At 40.7% G+C, this 16,898-nt stretch overlaps 1 protein-coding gene across 1 annotated transcript; it reads right to left on the bottom strand.

Annotated features, from left to right (window-relative positions):
• Positions 1–3,902: 3,902 nt before the first annotated feature.
• LOC136857027 (endocuticle structural glycoprotein ABD-4) lies at positions 3,903–15,912 on the bottom strand. Its single transcript, XM_067135373.2, has 3 exons — positions 15,795–15,912; positions 10,221–10,342; positions 3,903–4,849 (listed from the first exon to the last, which is right to left on the bottom strand). Exons 1-3 carry the CDS (start codon positions 15,801–15,803, stop codon positions 4,561–4,563), a joined length of 420 nt encoding a protein of 139 aa, XP_066991474.1. The 5' UTR covers positions 15,804–15,912; the 3' UTR covers positions 3,903–4,560.
• Positions 15,913–16,898: the final 986 nt, after the last annotated feature.

Consider the following 16,898-nt stretch of genomic DNA (forward strand, 5'->3'; position numbering starts at 1 on the left):
AAAGGGGTACGACGGGCTTCGTAGAGGGTTACGCCCACTCTCAAATCAAGGAGATTTGGAGCGCTGGTTTGAGGATGTGTCAAATATGATACGAAAATTAATAATAAAACGAACTTTGGTGCAGACCCTTCGGTGACGTAAAAAATTTCAGTCATTGTGTGCTTTTACATTTGAAGTTGCTGTATAGAGTACCACACTGTAAAAACAAATCTGAGTATGAAGTTATGTAATTGATGATGTTGTTGATTAAGTGAAGGTTGTCTCTTCATCATAAGAAAGTTGTGAAAAAAGCGCAAGAAACGTACAATAAAAGGCACATGGAACGTACCCATCATCGGGTTTGGCACAAATTTTAAGAAATTGCATCTTCCTGGTCTGAATTGCTCTTGGCAATCGATAAAATAGCGTATGGCTTTTAGTGCCGGGAGTGTCGGAGGGCAAGTTCGGCTCTCCAGATGTAGGTTTTTCGAGTTGACTCCCGTGGGCAACCTGCGCGTCGTGATGAGGATGAAATCATGATGAAGACGACACATACACCCAGCCCCCGTGCCAGCGAAATTAACCAATTATGGTTAAAATTCCCGACCCTGCCGGGAATCGAACCCGGGACCCCTGTGACCAAAGGACAGTACGCTAACCATTTAGCCATGGAGCCGAACTTCGCAATCGATAGCATTCAACTACTACTGTATAATGTATGTAGATGAAATACTGATTTTATTGTTTTGGAAGTGGAAATAGCACCTTTTGAGCAGACACTCCTTAAGTGTATTTTGCGGATGACAGTCACGTATACTCAAAATGTGTGCCTGTTCTGTGTGTGGAAACCTGCTTAATACCAGTGCTGTCGTATTACGTCTAGTGGTATATTACAATAACTCGCTACAGATGGATGTGGGAAACGTTTCGTGAAACTGATGAGAAAATATTATCTTGCTGCTTCCGTGGTATTACATTGCAAACATCGCAGTCATAATAACTATGAAATGCACCAGCGACGTTGAGAAGAATAACTCACGACTGGCTTCATCAGTGTATTCGGCAACTTTTTCCTCTTGTGTGGAACTTAATTGTTTTTGTTTTGTTGCTAGGGGCTTTACGTTGCACCGACACAGATAGGTCTTATGGCGACAGTGGGATAGGAAAGGCCTAGGAGTTGGAATGAAGCGGTCGTGGCCTTAATTAAGGTACAGACCCAGCATTTGCCTGTTGTGAAAATGGGAAACCAGGAAAACCATCTTCAGGGCGGCCGACAGTGGGATTCGAACCCACTATCTCCCGGATGCAAGCTCACAGCCGCGCGCCCCCAACCGCACGACCAACTCGCCCGGTTCCCATCTTTAAAAGATCATCCAGCTAATTCAATTTAACAGAAAATTGCGTCGCAACCTGATTGTACTCCATTACGTCTCAATTGTAAATCTCTATGAATGCACTATATTGTATCCATATCGTTGAAGGACCTTTAAATCTAATTTTTACTTGTGCTCGCATTCTTTATAACCTAGCCTATACCTGAATGGATCTTTGTTGCCCATTAATAATAATAATAATAATAATAATAATAATAATAATAATAATAATAATAATAATCGTATGGCCTCAGCTGCCGTGTGCAGACATTTCAATTTGACGCCATCTGGCTGTCTGCTCTTCAATTTCGACGTTCCGTTTAATCTGGGCCCACTAGATGGCAGACCGAGTAAACCGAAACTCTCTTGGGCGTCTATGGCTGATATTTAATGAATTTTGTCGGGTAAACACCAAATGTGTCACCAGAGATCTTTTACATGCCGACATCGTACGATATGGAGTGTCGAATGGACTTTTTTCCGTCCTTCAAAAATCCGACTACCTCTGCCTGGGTTGAACCCGCTATCTTGGGAACCGGAGGCCGACACTCTACCACTGATCCACATTTTGTATGCATTTTGGTGGGCTTGGCAGACTGTTATGCATAATAGCACCTTCTGGCTTGGTGACGAAAGCAACAGAGAACTACTTCACCCCTCATTTCCCTAGTATGCCTGTTCAGTGATGACAAGACTAACCAGGCAACTTATGGGGGAGGTGTTGGGGCGGCGGAAGAAACGAATTTCCCAACCGCATGCTCTGCTGCAATGCCTACTAATGAAATATATCCTCGTTCCTTACTACAGAAAAGCCTGGCGATTATTTCTAATCAGATCTTCTCACTACTTCCAAAAGTCTCCTCTATCTGCCTCTATATACTTGTACAGTAAGTACAAGTTCGTTGAATGAAGCCAAGGTAAAGTGAAATGGCGTATGGCTTTTAGTGCCGGGAGTGTCCGAGGACAAGTTTGGATCGCCAGATGCAGGTCTTTTTATTTGACTCCCGTAGGCGACCTGCGTGTCGTGATGAGGATGAAATGATGATGAAGACTTTCTCCCAGCCCCTGCGCCAGCGAAATTAACCAATTAAGGTTAAAATTCCCGACCCTGCCGGGGATCGAACCCGGGACCCCTGTGACCAAAGGCCAGCACGCTAACCATTTAGCCATGGAGCCGAGGTGAGTTGCTCAGACGGTAGAGCGCTAAACTTTTGACTCCAAGTTGGCGGGTTGAGTCCTGGCTCAGTCCGGTGGTATCTGAAGGTGCTCAGATACTTCAGCCTCGTGTCGGTAGATTTACTTGCACATCAATGAACTCCTGAAGGACACAATTCTGGCACCGCGGCGTCTCCGCAAAGTTAGTGGAATGTAACAACATTAATTACACTGATTTACGAGGAGTAGATATCTGACATGATGGCTACTGTTTCCGGTGCAGTTTTTCATGCTGATATCACACCTGATAACCGTTTTGTTCTATCACATCAGATTTTGAAGATATTGACAAAGTTTTAATTTACATGAACAGAGTCCTTGGAGAACTGTCTTTATTTAACTTTTTTTCGTAATTTTTCATAGAAAGCCGAACAATCTCATTTGCCTCTTTTATACTGTCAGTGAATGTGGATATTATGGCACCCTGAGGTTGCATAAATTCACCAAATCTGTTTTGCTACGTGTGAGACTATATAACAAACAAACCCAATATGTGCCATGTGCTCCATTTGCATCAATCATAGCTAAAGCATGTTCATTAATACTCCATGTAAGAACCCTTGTTCCAGTGAAAGTTCTGTCTATGACTTGTTTTCCTTGGTACAATATTAAAAATATGTAAATGATTGATGTCGTATATCTCAATAACGGTGGGTGATAGTGGCAAATCGTTTGCATATTTAGAATCAACATGACATTTTGGATACCAAGATATCCGCAGAAAGTGATTTTTTGTTGATTAGTGTGAACAAATAAATGAAGGGATTTTAAGCAAACATTTATTCGACGATCAGAACGCGATTCCAATGCAACAAAACTCCTGGTCCATATGCAAGAACGCCACCACTAGATTATCACTGACGGACTAGCTGTGGGAGTATAATAAGAATACAATTGTCTCATACCATTGACTTTTCAAATTGTAGCTTAACGGTTTTATTTTCTCTTGAATGGTAGAGAGGTACGCTGTATTGCTTTAGTATTTCCTTATACCTAGTAAGTCGGTGACCCTGAAATCTGAGGGTATCTTTCTATGTGTTCTTCTAAAATAGCGCTGGTGGTATTTTTTGGGACCTGTGGCGTTGTCTGGACACTGAGATCGTAGTTGCCGATGACCATTTTCAGCAGACGGCGAAACGCTGCATTTAGGTATCTGAGGTTTTACTGCCTTTCGGCGTACATCGCTGTCAAGGTAAGTCAGATGGTCAATATGGTGTAGGGTTTCGCAATCGGCAACTGCTGAGCTACTAAGTTGATTCAGTATGTACTAGAAGCAGATTTGAGAAGGATATGAAGGCTGGTTATATGGGAAAGGAAAGGGTTTTTATAAAAACATTTTGTTATATTGTACCTTATATGCTTTTTATTGCATTGATTTTTCACTTATCGATTGCAGTTTCAATACATAAAGTAAGAAACATGATATCTACACAATATACACAGAACGAGAGATCTTAAGTGTGTTTCGTGATAACAGGTGAGGCCAAAAAATTTTGATACAAAACTTCACATCTATTACAACGGTCATTACTGCCCTCTGTGAGCTAAGCAAAAAATCTCCATGAACCAGGAAGACAAATCTCCGAACAATCACTCTCACACTGAAACTGGTTATTGAACATTCACTAGGTTATTCAAGTCATTTTCACCCCCAGACATTTAGAAGCAAGCATATATATGTTAATGTGAATATCATTAAAATACGATAAAGGAAATGTGGGTAAATGTGATATGTCGGAACGAATTCTCCACATATTGCTCGTATATGCGGTGTATTATCTGTTGTACCAGAGGAGCAGGACGTTCCATTGTTTCGTTTGCTGATGAACAAACTAGTGACGGTAATGCTAAAGGCAAGCAGCAAATGAAACAATACCGGAGCGTTCAAATCCTAGATAACTATTGTTTATATTATAGCACAGTGTAGATACGCGTTCATCAGTCCGTTGTACTTGGCCAGTAGTCGTGGTTCTCCCTCCTAGTTAGTCCGTCTTCAACGACGACCTTGTCGGCTGGGTGTCTCAGGTGTGGATGGGAGGGTAGCCAAGTAGTCAAGAGCCCTCTGGATTGCGGCGGGGATTGGGGGTGGGGTGGGGAGATGAGCTCCCTGTGGGACGAAGCCTTGTTCGTCATCGGCGACGTATTGCACCTGGATGGGGGTGCCATCAGGGGCTGTGTATGAGAACTGTCCCTGAGCAACAACAACGTTACCGTCCTCGGGGTTGATGGCCTTCTTCAGGCTGCCGGTCTCGTCAGCCTTGATCCCATTGCCCGTCTCGTAGCTTGAACACAAACAAGAAATACATTGTTACTTATCGGACAACGAAATTAAATATTTAAATGAAGGGCAAGAAAACATAACTACATTTCTCTGTCTCTGATAGAAAAATCAGTAGCTTTAAAAAAAATCACGATTGCATTTGAGATTTAAAACACTAAATCAGTGTTGTATTTACAAATAAAGTGATCTGATGATCTTGCTATTAATATGGACAGCTGAAACTGTGTTATATGAATATCTATCCTAGGCAGAATTGAAAGGAGTAAAGTTGTCTAGCGACAACGCTACGCAGTGCTATGCAAAGAAAGCGTCCGCTTCCGTAGCGTAACGGTTAGTGTTATTATCTGCCGTCGTCGGGGGCCTGGCTTCGATTCCCGGTACTGCCAGGAATTTAAGATTGGCAGAAGGGCTGGTATGTGGCTGGAATGGTGCATGCAGCTCACCTCCAATGGGGGTGTGCCTGAAAAGAGCTGCACCACCTCGGGACGAGGACCCGAGCTCACTTCATAATTTTTTAAATCTATTAATCGATAAAACCCAATTTACCTGAAAATACAAGGAATTATCGTGGTAATAGAACGATAGTCACATCCATGGTGCCAATGGCGAAGAATGCCATGTAATGAGCCGTGCAGTAATTTGTATTACAGTTATACTCAGTAAATACTGAAATAGATTTCATTAACAGAATCAATCTTTGTCTTATTCAATAAATATTGTGTAGGCATATAGACCTAGCACGTAGAGAGTCCACAGTGCGTACTGCGTACCGGTAAAGACAAATGATTTCGTTTCTTCTCGTACACTTAGAACGCAAACAGATCATTTGCACGGAGATCTATCTAGTCAACCTGACGACATCTTCACTCGTATTACTTGACTTCCGTGAAAGGGTCCACAACTCCTCATATTAGGCAGCTCCTATTCATCATCAAGAGATTTGAAATATAAATTTAAGAAGATTTAGGAAATCTTAATTCATAGTAAATGTATTAAGAATTATATAGGAATTATGAAATAAATATTTGTTATAGATCCTCACTTAAAAGTTCTATTTTCATAGTCAGTTTGAAAGTTGAGCATTAATTGAATTATACGGTCACTTTTAATAGAAATGCCTGTTTAGCCAATGATATAACTGATTATGATACATAGCGAAGTACCTGGATAGAAATTTCCCTGTGAAAACCATGTAACTAAATACCATTTGGAGTTGTACATGGCTCAGCACGACAGCTAAAACAATTCGGTTGGGCAATTTACACGTTTGGTTTGTGCCGACATCCAGCAGTAAAACGGATTTCTACCGGGCATTGCTTAAGTCTGAATTCATTTTATCGGCTAAGCACGATAATAAAAGTCTATACCATGACAAAAGTTATGGAATGCTAAGATTGTTTCCCGCTCTACTTTGGCTGGGATTAAACCCATGAATTTATAATCGCTATTCAGACATCCTACTTCTGTTTCACCGAGGCAGTTCATGGAACTCTCCTCCTTTCAATTACTTAACCAGGTGCCACTTCCAAGAGCCGATGGAAGTTTCTTGAATCGAAATGCTGCAATGCGAAATTTTGGAATCACCCTCTAGATTTCATAATTTTTCTTGTGACAGGTTTCACTGAAGCCGCGCGTGTTATATGGAAGATACAACTACTTTCACCATATATCACAGATCCCTGTGCTTCCTGCTTTGTTGAAATCAAATGCCATTTTCCGAAGCCCGCAAAACCTGTTTGTGAAGTTCGCATACCTCTAGAGATTAATGTCTTCAAGACTTCCCATTCATACGATAAGACACTTCCTTTCTCATGCAGCGCATTGAGAGCTTTTTCTGTTCGAGAAATTTTTTTCCTGACCCTTATTCGCAATGAGTTATTCGAAGTTGAATTCTTCCTAAATCCCGTGATATGAAATTAACTTTTATGAACCTGTTTTGAAAATTAATATTTCTAATGGTTTAACGTCGCACTATCACATCGAAGGTTTCCGGCGAGGCATGGATGGGAAGGTAGCGGCCGTGGCCTCATGTTGACGTAAAATAAAGGTCCCATTTTGTCTTACGCCCTCTCTATGGATTAGAGGTAGGCTGTTGATATCGTGATCATAGCTGAGGGGCGTTCAGTTTTTATGTGGAATTCTAACCACAGGGGCTAGGTTTTTAATTTGAAAGTTCCTATGTGCATTGTTAGGGATTCGAACTGCCCTGGTAAGAAGCCGGTGACTAGCCATTCGGCTACCATGACCTCCCTCCCCAATTCTGCCCAGTTCTTGACATTGTTGATTCAAACTTGGTATAGAGTTATTTGAGAAAGTCCATTCGGCACTTCTAACGTTGTACGATGTCGACATTGAAATGATCTATGTTGACAGAATCCTTGTTTACCCGACAAAATATCAAATTCAACTATAGGTCGCTCAATAGAGTTCTGAATTGTCTGACATCTATCAGTGTAATGCAGAACACTAAAAAAGACCGCCTTTATGGTGTAGTGGTCAGTGTGATTAGCTGCCAACCCCGGAGGCCCAGGTTCGATTCCCGACTCTGCCACAAAATTTGAAAAGTGATACGAGAGCTGGAACGGGGTCCATTAGCCTCGGGAGGTCAACTGAGTAGAGGTGAGTACGATTCCCACCTCAGCCATCCTCGAAGTGGTTTTCCGTGGTTTCCCACTTCTCCTCCAGCCAAATGCCGGGATGCTACCTAACTTAAGGCCACTGCTGCTTCCTTCCCTCTTCCTTGTTTATCCGTTCCAATCTTCCCATTCCCCCGCCTGGCCCCTGTTCAGCATAGCAGGTGAGGCCGCCTGGGCGAGGTACTGGTCATCCTCCCCAGTTGTATCCCCGACCCAGAGTCTGAAGCTCCAGGACACTGCCTTTGAGGCGGTAGAGGTGGGAACCCTCGCTGAGTCCGAGGGCAAAACCGACCCTGGAGGGTAAACAGATAAAGAAGAAGAAGAAGGAATCTCAGACCATACGATTATATAGAATTATCACTAGCATTGAGTAGAATTAAAAATTGTATCGTTCAATTTGGACGTGGTAGTGGCTATTGCCTTGAAGTGCAAAACTACGATATTTTATGTTTCTCTTGCCACTGACCGAGAGTGAAATGCGAAGATATGCAATCCTTCAAACAGTGACAATAGTCTCGTTAGAGACCGCAAACCTAATAACGGCATGTTTGGAAGAGAACAAGAGCTCATCAATGGAGGTGAGTTTGCTAAGATGGTAGAGAGAAATATGCCACACTTAAGTGGAATCAATGTCATTCTCCGCTGATTTCATGCACACCCGAAGAAGAGATAAAATCCGAAGGACAGCATTATTTACATGGTAAAAAGTTAGAAGGAAAATGTTTAATTGTTTTCTATATTCAAACACTCTCAGTGGGTGTAGTTGGCTAACTCCAACGGTAACCTACTTTCTATCCTAACGGACGATCAAAATGTCAAACGAAGTGTTGTCCAACTCGGAAAATTACACCTTTAATGTCACGAATTCAGATATCACTCAACAGTTAGTGATTTCAAACCTTGGTAATCTCTTCCTAGTGGATTTAGAGGTGATTCATGAGATGTATCCCTCATCTTTATTTCCATGTCTGAATTAACTCGGTCAAGAGGATCTTTTTTCCGAAGGAGAGAAGTATTTGTGTGTGAACATTTCTCTGATATTATAATCATCATTATGTCTGCCTCCGTAGTGTAACTGCACTATTAGCTGCAGTCCTCGGAAGCCCGGGTTCGATTCCCGGTACTGCGAGATATTTAAAAAGAGTAGGAGGGCTGGTATGTGCCAGAAAATAGCTGCACCACTTCGCGATGAGGATATGAGTTTACTTTACTCCTTTTTAAAAATAATTATTATTATGAATACCATTCGCTTTCTGAAACCTTAATGATGGGTATCTGGTTTGTAGATCAAATACATGCCCCTTTAACGGAAAGTAGCTTCCTGAAATGTAAACATCCTACGACCGAAGACCCCGCGACATGAAGGTGAACTGCGCGGGAACAAGCTCATTCATTGCCACTGCCTGTCATAAGAATGACCTTCCGCGGCTTCCTAAATCCACTCTCACTTTCCGTCTCGGAGTTCCTTAACCTGGTTAAGAACTTGCCAACGGCACCTGCTGCTCAGTGGTGAGATCTCCAACAGATCGCTTGATACACTCTAATCTCTCCCTGTTATTAATCGTTCAAATATTAATACGAAATATTACACAACACGACAAGAACGGCGCGCTACATTAGCTCTGGATTTTACATTAATGTCGGAGATGATTTACTTTAGGCGGTAAATGCGTGCTGTGTTGAGGCGAGGTGGGAGAACAGAAGACCTGTGTTCCAAATACTGGCCACAGAAATAGTTCGCAGCTTTCTTGCAGTTGCAGAGCTATTGTATACTGACGGATGGTTGTCTTCCTTCAGACTGTGTTTCTGATCGGATCAATCTTGAATTGCTCCTACAGGACTGAAATCAATCCTGCGTTTATACTGCGGAAAGTAGCAAGAGAAGAGATCTTGCAGCATAGCACTGTTCCCACTTACAGTATCTGATTCGAGTTCCTCACTTACATCTTTCCTGCCCACCCTTCCTTGATAAAACCTTTCATCCTTCGAACCCTTCAAAGCCTTGGACGCCGAGGGAGTTAGTTGGCGGTTTGGGTCACTTAGCTGTGATGTCGGCAGTCCTGAAGACGGTTCTCTATAGTTCCCCACTTTCATACAAGGCAAGTGCTGGGGTTGTACCTTAATGATGGTCACGGTCGATTCCTAGTCCTAGCGCTTTCCTAACCGATCGTTACTAGGAGACCCATCTGTGTCGGTGCGACGTAAAACAAATAGGAAAAACCTTAGACGTCTTTCATTATCACGTCGTTCATGGTCCTTCTCTCCTTCATTTTCTGTTAAAAGGGAGTAATTCTTTGGTTGATTTTCCCTTAAAAGTAATCTCTGTGAAATTAATCCAGGATAGCTCGGATAAGGGTTAATGGACCTAGCCAATGGCTACTTTCTGACAATTTTTGCCTTATCTCTTTGTCTAACCTATTGTGTGTATATCATGAGGTGTGTATTTAGACAAACATAAAAACACAGTTTCCGAGTCAGAGGAATTGACCACATGTAGATTAGTCCCCGACCAGGCCGGAAATTGAACCTGGCATCTTTTGAACAGGAGGCTGTGGTGCTAATAATTCAGTGAAGGGTCGCGTATCACCTATATTTTAATTGTGATATAGAAGTGAAAATATGAGTATACAGTACGGCTCATAGTACTTACTTGCTTGTTGTTTAAAGGGCCCTAACATCTAGGTCATCGGCCCAATCACAGTACAACATAGCTCGTAGTGACATTACAATACGTACCTCCATTGGTAGGATCCATCAGGGTTAAGATTGTTCACGTAGCTGATGATAGGAATTGGTTCATCTTTGACCTGGGGGCGCGCCGAGACCACGGCCAGGACGGCTGACAGAATAAGGATACACTGAAACAGAAAGCAATATAGAGCACAGTTAGCCTGGGTCAGTTGATGTTTTAATATTCACACAATTATCAGTAAGTGAAATGGAGTCAACTTCACCCTTCATCTAGAACTAGGTCTAAGTATATATAGCGTAGCTTAAACCTAGGTATACAAAATAGTCTGCAAGTTTCGTTTCTAAATCGTTTCAGAAAATGTTGCGAGAAGTACGAATACCTTGCCGACATGAATTCTCTATGAGATGTAAAGGAAAGGGAAGTCCACATCATAAAAGTGAACTGCCAAGGGTTCAAGAGCGCCGGATACTCGTATCTAAGGTGGATCCTTGAGAGTAATCAAGATGTAGCCGTATCCCGTAACTCAAGCCATGAAGGCCGCGGTTTCTCCCACCTTGACCAAGAAAAGAGATTACTTTACTGTAATACCTGGGTGAACTATGGAGAAATAATGTTTCCTGTGTTTATCCCAACGATGCTAACCAGGTAGGAACAGTAAAAACCCCTCTTAGTTCTACACTGAGCTGTACAAGATTTTTCTTCGACTGTTTAATAGATAAAAGTATACAGCATCCAAAATCGTTTATATACTGTTATGTAAAATGAAAGAACTCGGAGGTCAAAGATGAGATACCCTTCTGAGATACGGGCCAGGTAGCCGTAAGCTTGACTTCAGAAGCTGGTAGGTTCGAATCGTATTATCTGAAGCCCTGAAGATGATTTTCTGTGGTTTCCCATTTTCACACATGGCGAATTCTGGAGCTGTACCGTAATTTAAGTCACTAACGCATTCTTCCCAGTCCTAACCCTTTACTACCCCATCGACGTAGCCGAAAACTTATCTGAATGAGTGCGATGTTAAAATGCAAACAAAAAATCACAACATTTAACTAGGGTGATGCTGAATGTTAAACCTAGATTTATCCACCGATGTTTCTATGTGCAAGCTAGATATTTTTAATGGGGTAGAATCTAATTTGAAGGAAAGATATAGTTTAATTACACAAGATATGAGACACGATACATATAATTATTCGATCAGTGTATAAACAGTAATAATATCATCTGTTTAGCGTATTTTCATTTAAACAGATTTTAACAGACTCTATGGTGTTAGAATTTTGTGCCCCAAAAGATCCTTAATACGCCGGAAACTGTCTAAATACTCACAATTATTTTGACATTCAAACACCCTCAAATTCCATTTACCTCATCTGAAATGGAACCCAGAATCGTTGAAACGCAAAGACTAGGTAAACTATGAGCCGACTGCGCGTAAAATTCACGTTAGATTTTTCATTTTTGCCGCCATATTTGAATATGTAATTAATACACCTATAAATTCTATTTTATGGTATATTGGTATTACTAGCTTTTCGATATTTTCCAAAACGGAATTAATTATATCATATAAGACTGTTAAAATATTTCAGTTTGTCGAGACTTTATGTAGTAGTGATATTATCGTTATGCAGATTTCCAGTATTCGAGTCATATTACCTCTTTATCTAAAATATGCATCTAAACGTTTGCCTCAAATTGACGGTGCAAGTCTTCATGTTGCTCGTAGATTACTTACGTATGAGACAGAAAATCTACTATGGACAGCTACCCTTAAACGAGAGAAACCACAAAGTTTCAGTCTACTGATGATTCTGATTACAAAATTAAAGTAAATTTTATTGTCATTGGAATTTAAGGAGTGTTAATTGGAGTAGGAATTATTTTCGAACAGCTACCCCCGGATGTATTCAGTGGCAATTACTTATAAGGATGGATTTCTCCAACTTGGAAACAATACTTCAAAATCGCAAGTGATATATATATATATATATATATATATATATATATATATATATATATATACATTCGTGTAGAGTCGAAACCGTTTCCTGAGTTCAGAGAAAACTATGTTTTATCAGTTATTTGTTTCTCGCCAACGTTCCTACAAATAGTTTAACATTTTGCATCGGTAATGAAGTCAAAGTGGGGATTAATCTGAAAGAGGTTGTAAAGACACGCTTGTTTCACTGTGGGTTCGAATCCCCATCAGAAAGTCGAGTATATCCGAATGAATACACATGATTCTGAGATTCACTAAGCCTACAACAGAAATGAGTTCTACATTAATTCATACGACATAGGGACCATGATAGCGAAGAGGCATTGTCACTGGATTTCTGACAAGCCGGTCGTAGTTCGTGTTCAGACCAATTCATGTGGGATTCTTAAACTTGATTCTTGGTTCGGATTCCATGTAAAATCAGAGATTACTTGGATTCGATCACGACATCAGCAATCGCGTATAAATAGAGGATTATTATTGTTGTTGTTGTTGTTGTTTTCTAAGACAAAGTTATTTGGGTATAAAGTAGACCACTTCATTCCACGCGGTGCTGTTGACATACATTACTCGGGATTCGGAGTTCTCGGGTGAATATGACAGGAGAATGCGAAGGTCTTGGAGTAATCTTGTTATATTCTCGCATTCAACAGCACCGTAGAGGTGTCCTATGCGTAAGTATGTTAGCGTTCCATCTAAATGGCGCGGTTCGATTCCAACTTTAACAAGATTGTTTTTAAGAATGGCTATCTCAGTTTACAGTAAACTTGATCAACTAAACAGGTTGGTCACAGCCACTTGGGATGAGTAGTTAGTTATTTGTTAGACTAAGCATTTTAACGATGGATAAGCAAGATCTTGTAGGTAAAGGCTCGTGGTTCAACCACTGTTAAGAGCAGGTAATTATGTCTGTTGTGTATTGCGATAACGAGGCACTGCGTGCTGAAGACGTAATACACAACATGACAGTCACAGAGATCAAGGGTATCCCTCCCCCTTCAATCCCCCTCCTTCGCCTTTCCCTCCTCATTGCCCCGAGGATACTCACGTGCGATACCCGGGACCCGGAAATGTAAGTAGCATTACCTCCCACTGTGACTCAGCCGTATCACAGCCGGTCTTGTAAGTCAAAGATCGTGAGTTCTATCAGACCCGTAGACACGGCATTTAACTATTACATTTTTATTATCTATAGATTTACCTGAACTGAAAAAAATCAGCAAAGATTTGTAAAGATTTAAGATATATTTTGGTCCCTAACTTAGCGTTGTGCCTCATTGTTAATTTTGAAACTAACATTAATTTTTATATTCTTGTGACAGATGATAATTATCTGAAAAGTAAGGTTGAACACAGCCCTTCTAGTTCCTAAAATCACTATTAAACTCATCACAGAACCTGGAATAGAACTTGGATCAACGATGTGGAAGTTACCCACAGTGATGTGCGATGTTCTCTATCTGCACATGCTATTATTTTGAGGCTAGATTTAATAAATGTCCCGTGATGTGAGGTGGTATTGAAATTCTAGTGGCCCATTAAAGATCTAGGGCCTGCCAAGACAATTTCTACCTAGGCAGATGGTCTACAGATATTGGGGTGTTGCGCATTCTGCCTGTCAACTGCTCGGCTGTTTTGTTCGAGCCAGCTGCTTAGTTTACCTCATGAGACTGAGTGAATGTCCTTCTAACAATAAAACTTGGATGAAATCCTTTGATGACTCTGGAATCGAATTCGGACTTCGGATAAGATACAGAGACGCCACTATGTTTCTACGGAACTGCCATCATATTATTTACCAAGGGACAGTTCCCAGAACGAAAATTACAGTCGGGATGGCTGATGTTAACGCTCGTATTCGAAGCTCTAGCCAACTTGTACAGTGTGAGAGTTATACCAGTAGGTTTCTAGGCCACTTTGTTCTACGGGTTACAGAGAAGACTGCATTAACTATGTTAATGTGGGAAACCTGCTATGCAAACGAATTATTTCTTCACATATTCGTTTTTAGCTTCATACAAATGCGAACCTGTAGAAAACTCGAGTATTTTCTCATTAGTATATATAATATTTTTATTTCAAAAGGACATATAAGAAGTCTATTAAAAAAAACATTAAATTCACGGACATTAAAATATTATTATTATTATAATTGTGGACGAACAGCAGCTATCGGAAAATAAGTGGGTTTTTAATACTATGTGGTTGTTCAACCAAGGAGAATTATGTTTACAAAGAAGTAAGAAACCGCTGTTCGTTTGAAACTCGTTTTTAATTGACCAATGCGGCTATACCGAACTAACTAATGAGTATTATCACGTCTCTAAGTCGCATTCTGTTAACAAGCTATTATATATTTGCCTCACAAATGTGAAGTATTACCTAAGAGTTATTTTTAAATTGCACGCAGTAAACACTGAATATTCAGAGCTGCCTCGTCTCCAAAGCATTATAGTGATATACTGCGCGAAACGAAGACGCTCCCTGTCGCTTTCACACTTGTTTCTTCCTAGTTCTTCTCGGACATAATTTACGTGAAGTCTCGAGTATCAAAAGTAATAGCTTGCTTGTTTCTGGTAATCCACTCGTACACTGAAGACACCTGAATTTACTGATGGTTGTTAGTTCGTAAGCTTGCAGTTTTATGTGACTATTGCTATTGTAACCATAACCGCAGGACTTCCAGTTATAAGAGTAATACGATCCACAGGGTCGAGACTCTAATTTCATGAATCCCACATGCGTAGGCGGGGATTCAAACCGCCACCACTATCACGCACCCAGCTACGATTCCTGGCCAACCATTACGAGTACATCATTTTCTCAGTTCTCTGCCTTTGAAATGCTGATTGGTAAGTCTTCACAGTCCTAAAGCTCATTTCTTATTTTTGGTCCTACGTCCTACGTCCTCGGTTTATAACTGAGGTAATTTATTCCCTTCAGAAGAAAATGAATGAAACCTAAGAAAGTCGTTGTATACTATACTACTCCTAGAGATGACAATGCCTTGTTTTATTCTTGATCAATTCAGGAAGGCTCTTTTCTTATTGAATATCTAAAACTAACCGGGTGTAATGAGTATCAGTAACAAGAGTTTACCCTATCCAAAAAAATTACAAAGTCTCCTAACGCTATACCCAAACATTACTCTTTCTCCTTTACCTAAATTACACGGGACGGGTCGTGTAGCTGTAAACTTGCACTTGGTTCCGAGCAGACCTGAAGATAATATCTCTGGTTTCCCAATCTCCACACTACGCCTTAATTTTTACCGCGGTCGCTAAGTTCCTAGTCCTAGCCCTTTCCTCTAGCAGCGTCGCTAAAAACATACCTGTCCCATTAAATTAAGAAACTAGCAAAATTAAACTATCATTTGTCTGTTATCTACTTTGAATATTACTCCCTCTGACTGACTGGAGGAATGTGAAGCAAGTTACTCTGCGTCAGAAGGACGCACTATCCTTATCTACACTTTAAAATTTAGGATTACATTTTCAAAAATAAACTTAGGAAAATTTGCTCCGAAAATAACAGTTAAATGATTTTTTTTTAAACTACTGTATATTCGAACGAGTATAAACCCGCTGACTAACCGTCCAGAACAGCAAGTACTTACCGTGTTCATGGCTGGAGTTATCCTGGTAGATCCTCAGAAGAGTGTGTCTTGTACACCGCCGAGCAGGGCTATTTATACGCCCAAGAGGGAAGCACTCGGGATTGCGACACACTGTCCCCAATCAACACATAGCAAGTAGCTAGCAGTAGGTGCGACAAGGACAGACGTACGTCTTGCTCCCCACCAACATCTACCCTTCCTTCAAAGCGCGAAAAAATAGCGGTGCCCCCTCGCCCCCTCTTCTACTTGAAGAGAATAGTAAAACTGTGTAAGAAGACAATGACGTAGCCAAGAGCGTGAGGAAAGAAGATGCGCTAGAGAGAAGCCGACCAGTCCACGTGCTAGCTAAACTCTCTACTACAGCTCTTGGACTTGAGAAAAATCAGAAACTTTTCAAAAGTGCGGAGATTTATAAATCAGAATAGCGAATGAATTCACAATGTTGCCCGAAATTTGTTACTGATTTCTAAATAGAGGGTGCCACAAGAAGAAAATATTCAGCTTTCCATAAGAGATTCCGTTCTCTATCATCCGTATAATCACGTTTAATGACAATTTGTTGCGGAGATATGGAGCAAATGATTTCGAAGAGGTATGCGAATTACTCTACTTCGTATTTATTTGAAAGCTCCCTCTACGAATCTCAGTTCGAGTGTCAGCCTCCAGCCCCAAGATCGCGGGTTTCAACTGAACGGTAGAATTTTTGAAGGGAGGTAAAATTACCACTTGGCACTCTATGTCATACGACGTTGGTAAGTAAAATGTCTCCGGTTGTAGGTTTGGTGTTTACTCGTAAAGGTTTACTAAATCTCAGAAATAAGTTCCCCAATTAGAGTTCCAGTCTGACCGTTCTCTCTAGGAATTTTCTGTAACTTACTTTCTTGTTCAACTTTATGTTTAAAATGGAAAATTTTGGTTTATGTAAAATTAGTAATACACAAGAACCTTGTTTATACGGATTAAGTGGTACCGGAACTGATCCGGAGTATGGAAAATCCGAATAATCCTGAAAAACTGAAAAACAAATACAGTATATGTTACATAATTTATTAACATTAGTTGCACCGTAATACCTTTTTTCAATTGTAAAAAAATATAAGAACA

This window comes from Anabrus simplex, chromosome 1, assembly GCF_040414725.1.
Source record: "Anabrus simplex isolate iqAnaSimp1 chromosome 1, ASM4041472v1, whole genome shotgun sequence".
NCBI classification, from domain to species: domain Eukaryota; kingdom Metazoa; phylum Arthropoda; class Insecta; order Orthoptera; family Tettigoniidae; genus Anabrus; species Anabrus simplex.

Bases quoted from the DNA above. Each gene is read 5' to 3' on its own strand.
- LOC136857027 (XM_067135373.2), bottom strand. The intron at 4,850-10,220 runs GTACGTATTGTA...TTTGTGTTCAAG, and splicing joins GATGGATCCTACCAATGGAG to CTACGAGACGGGCAATGGGA.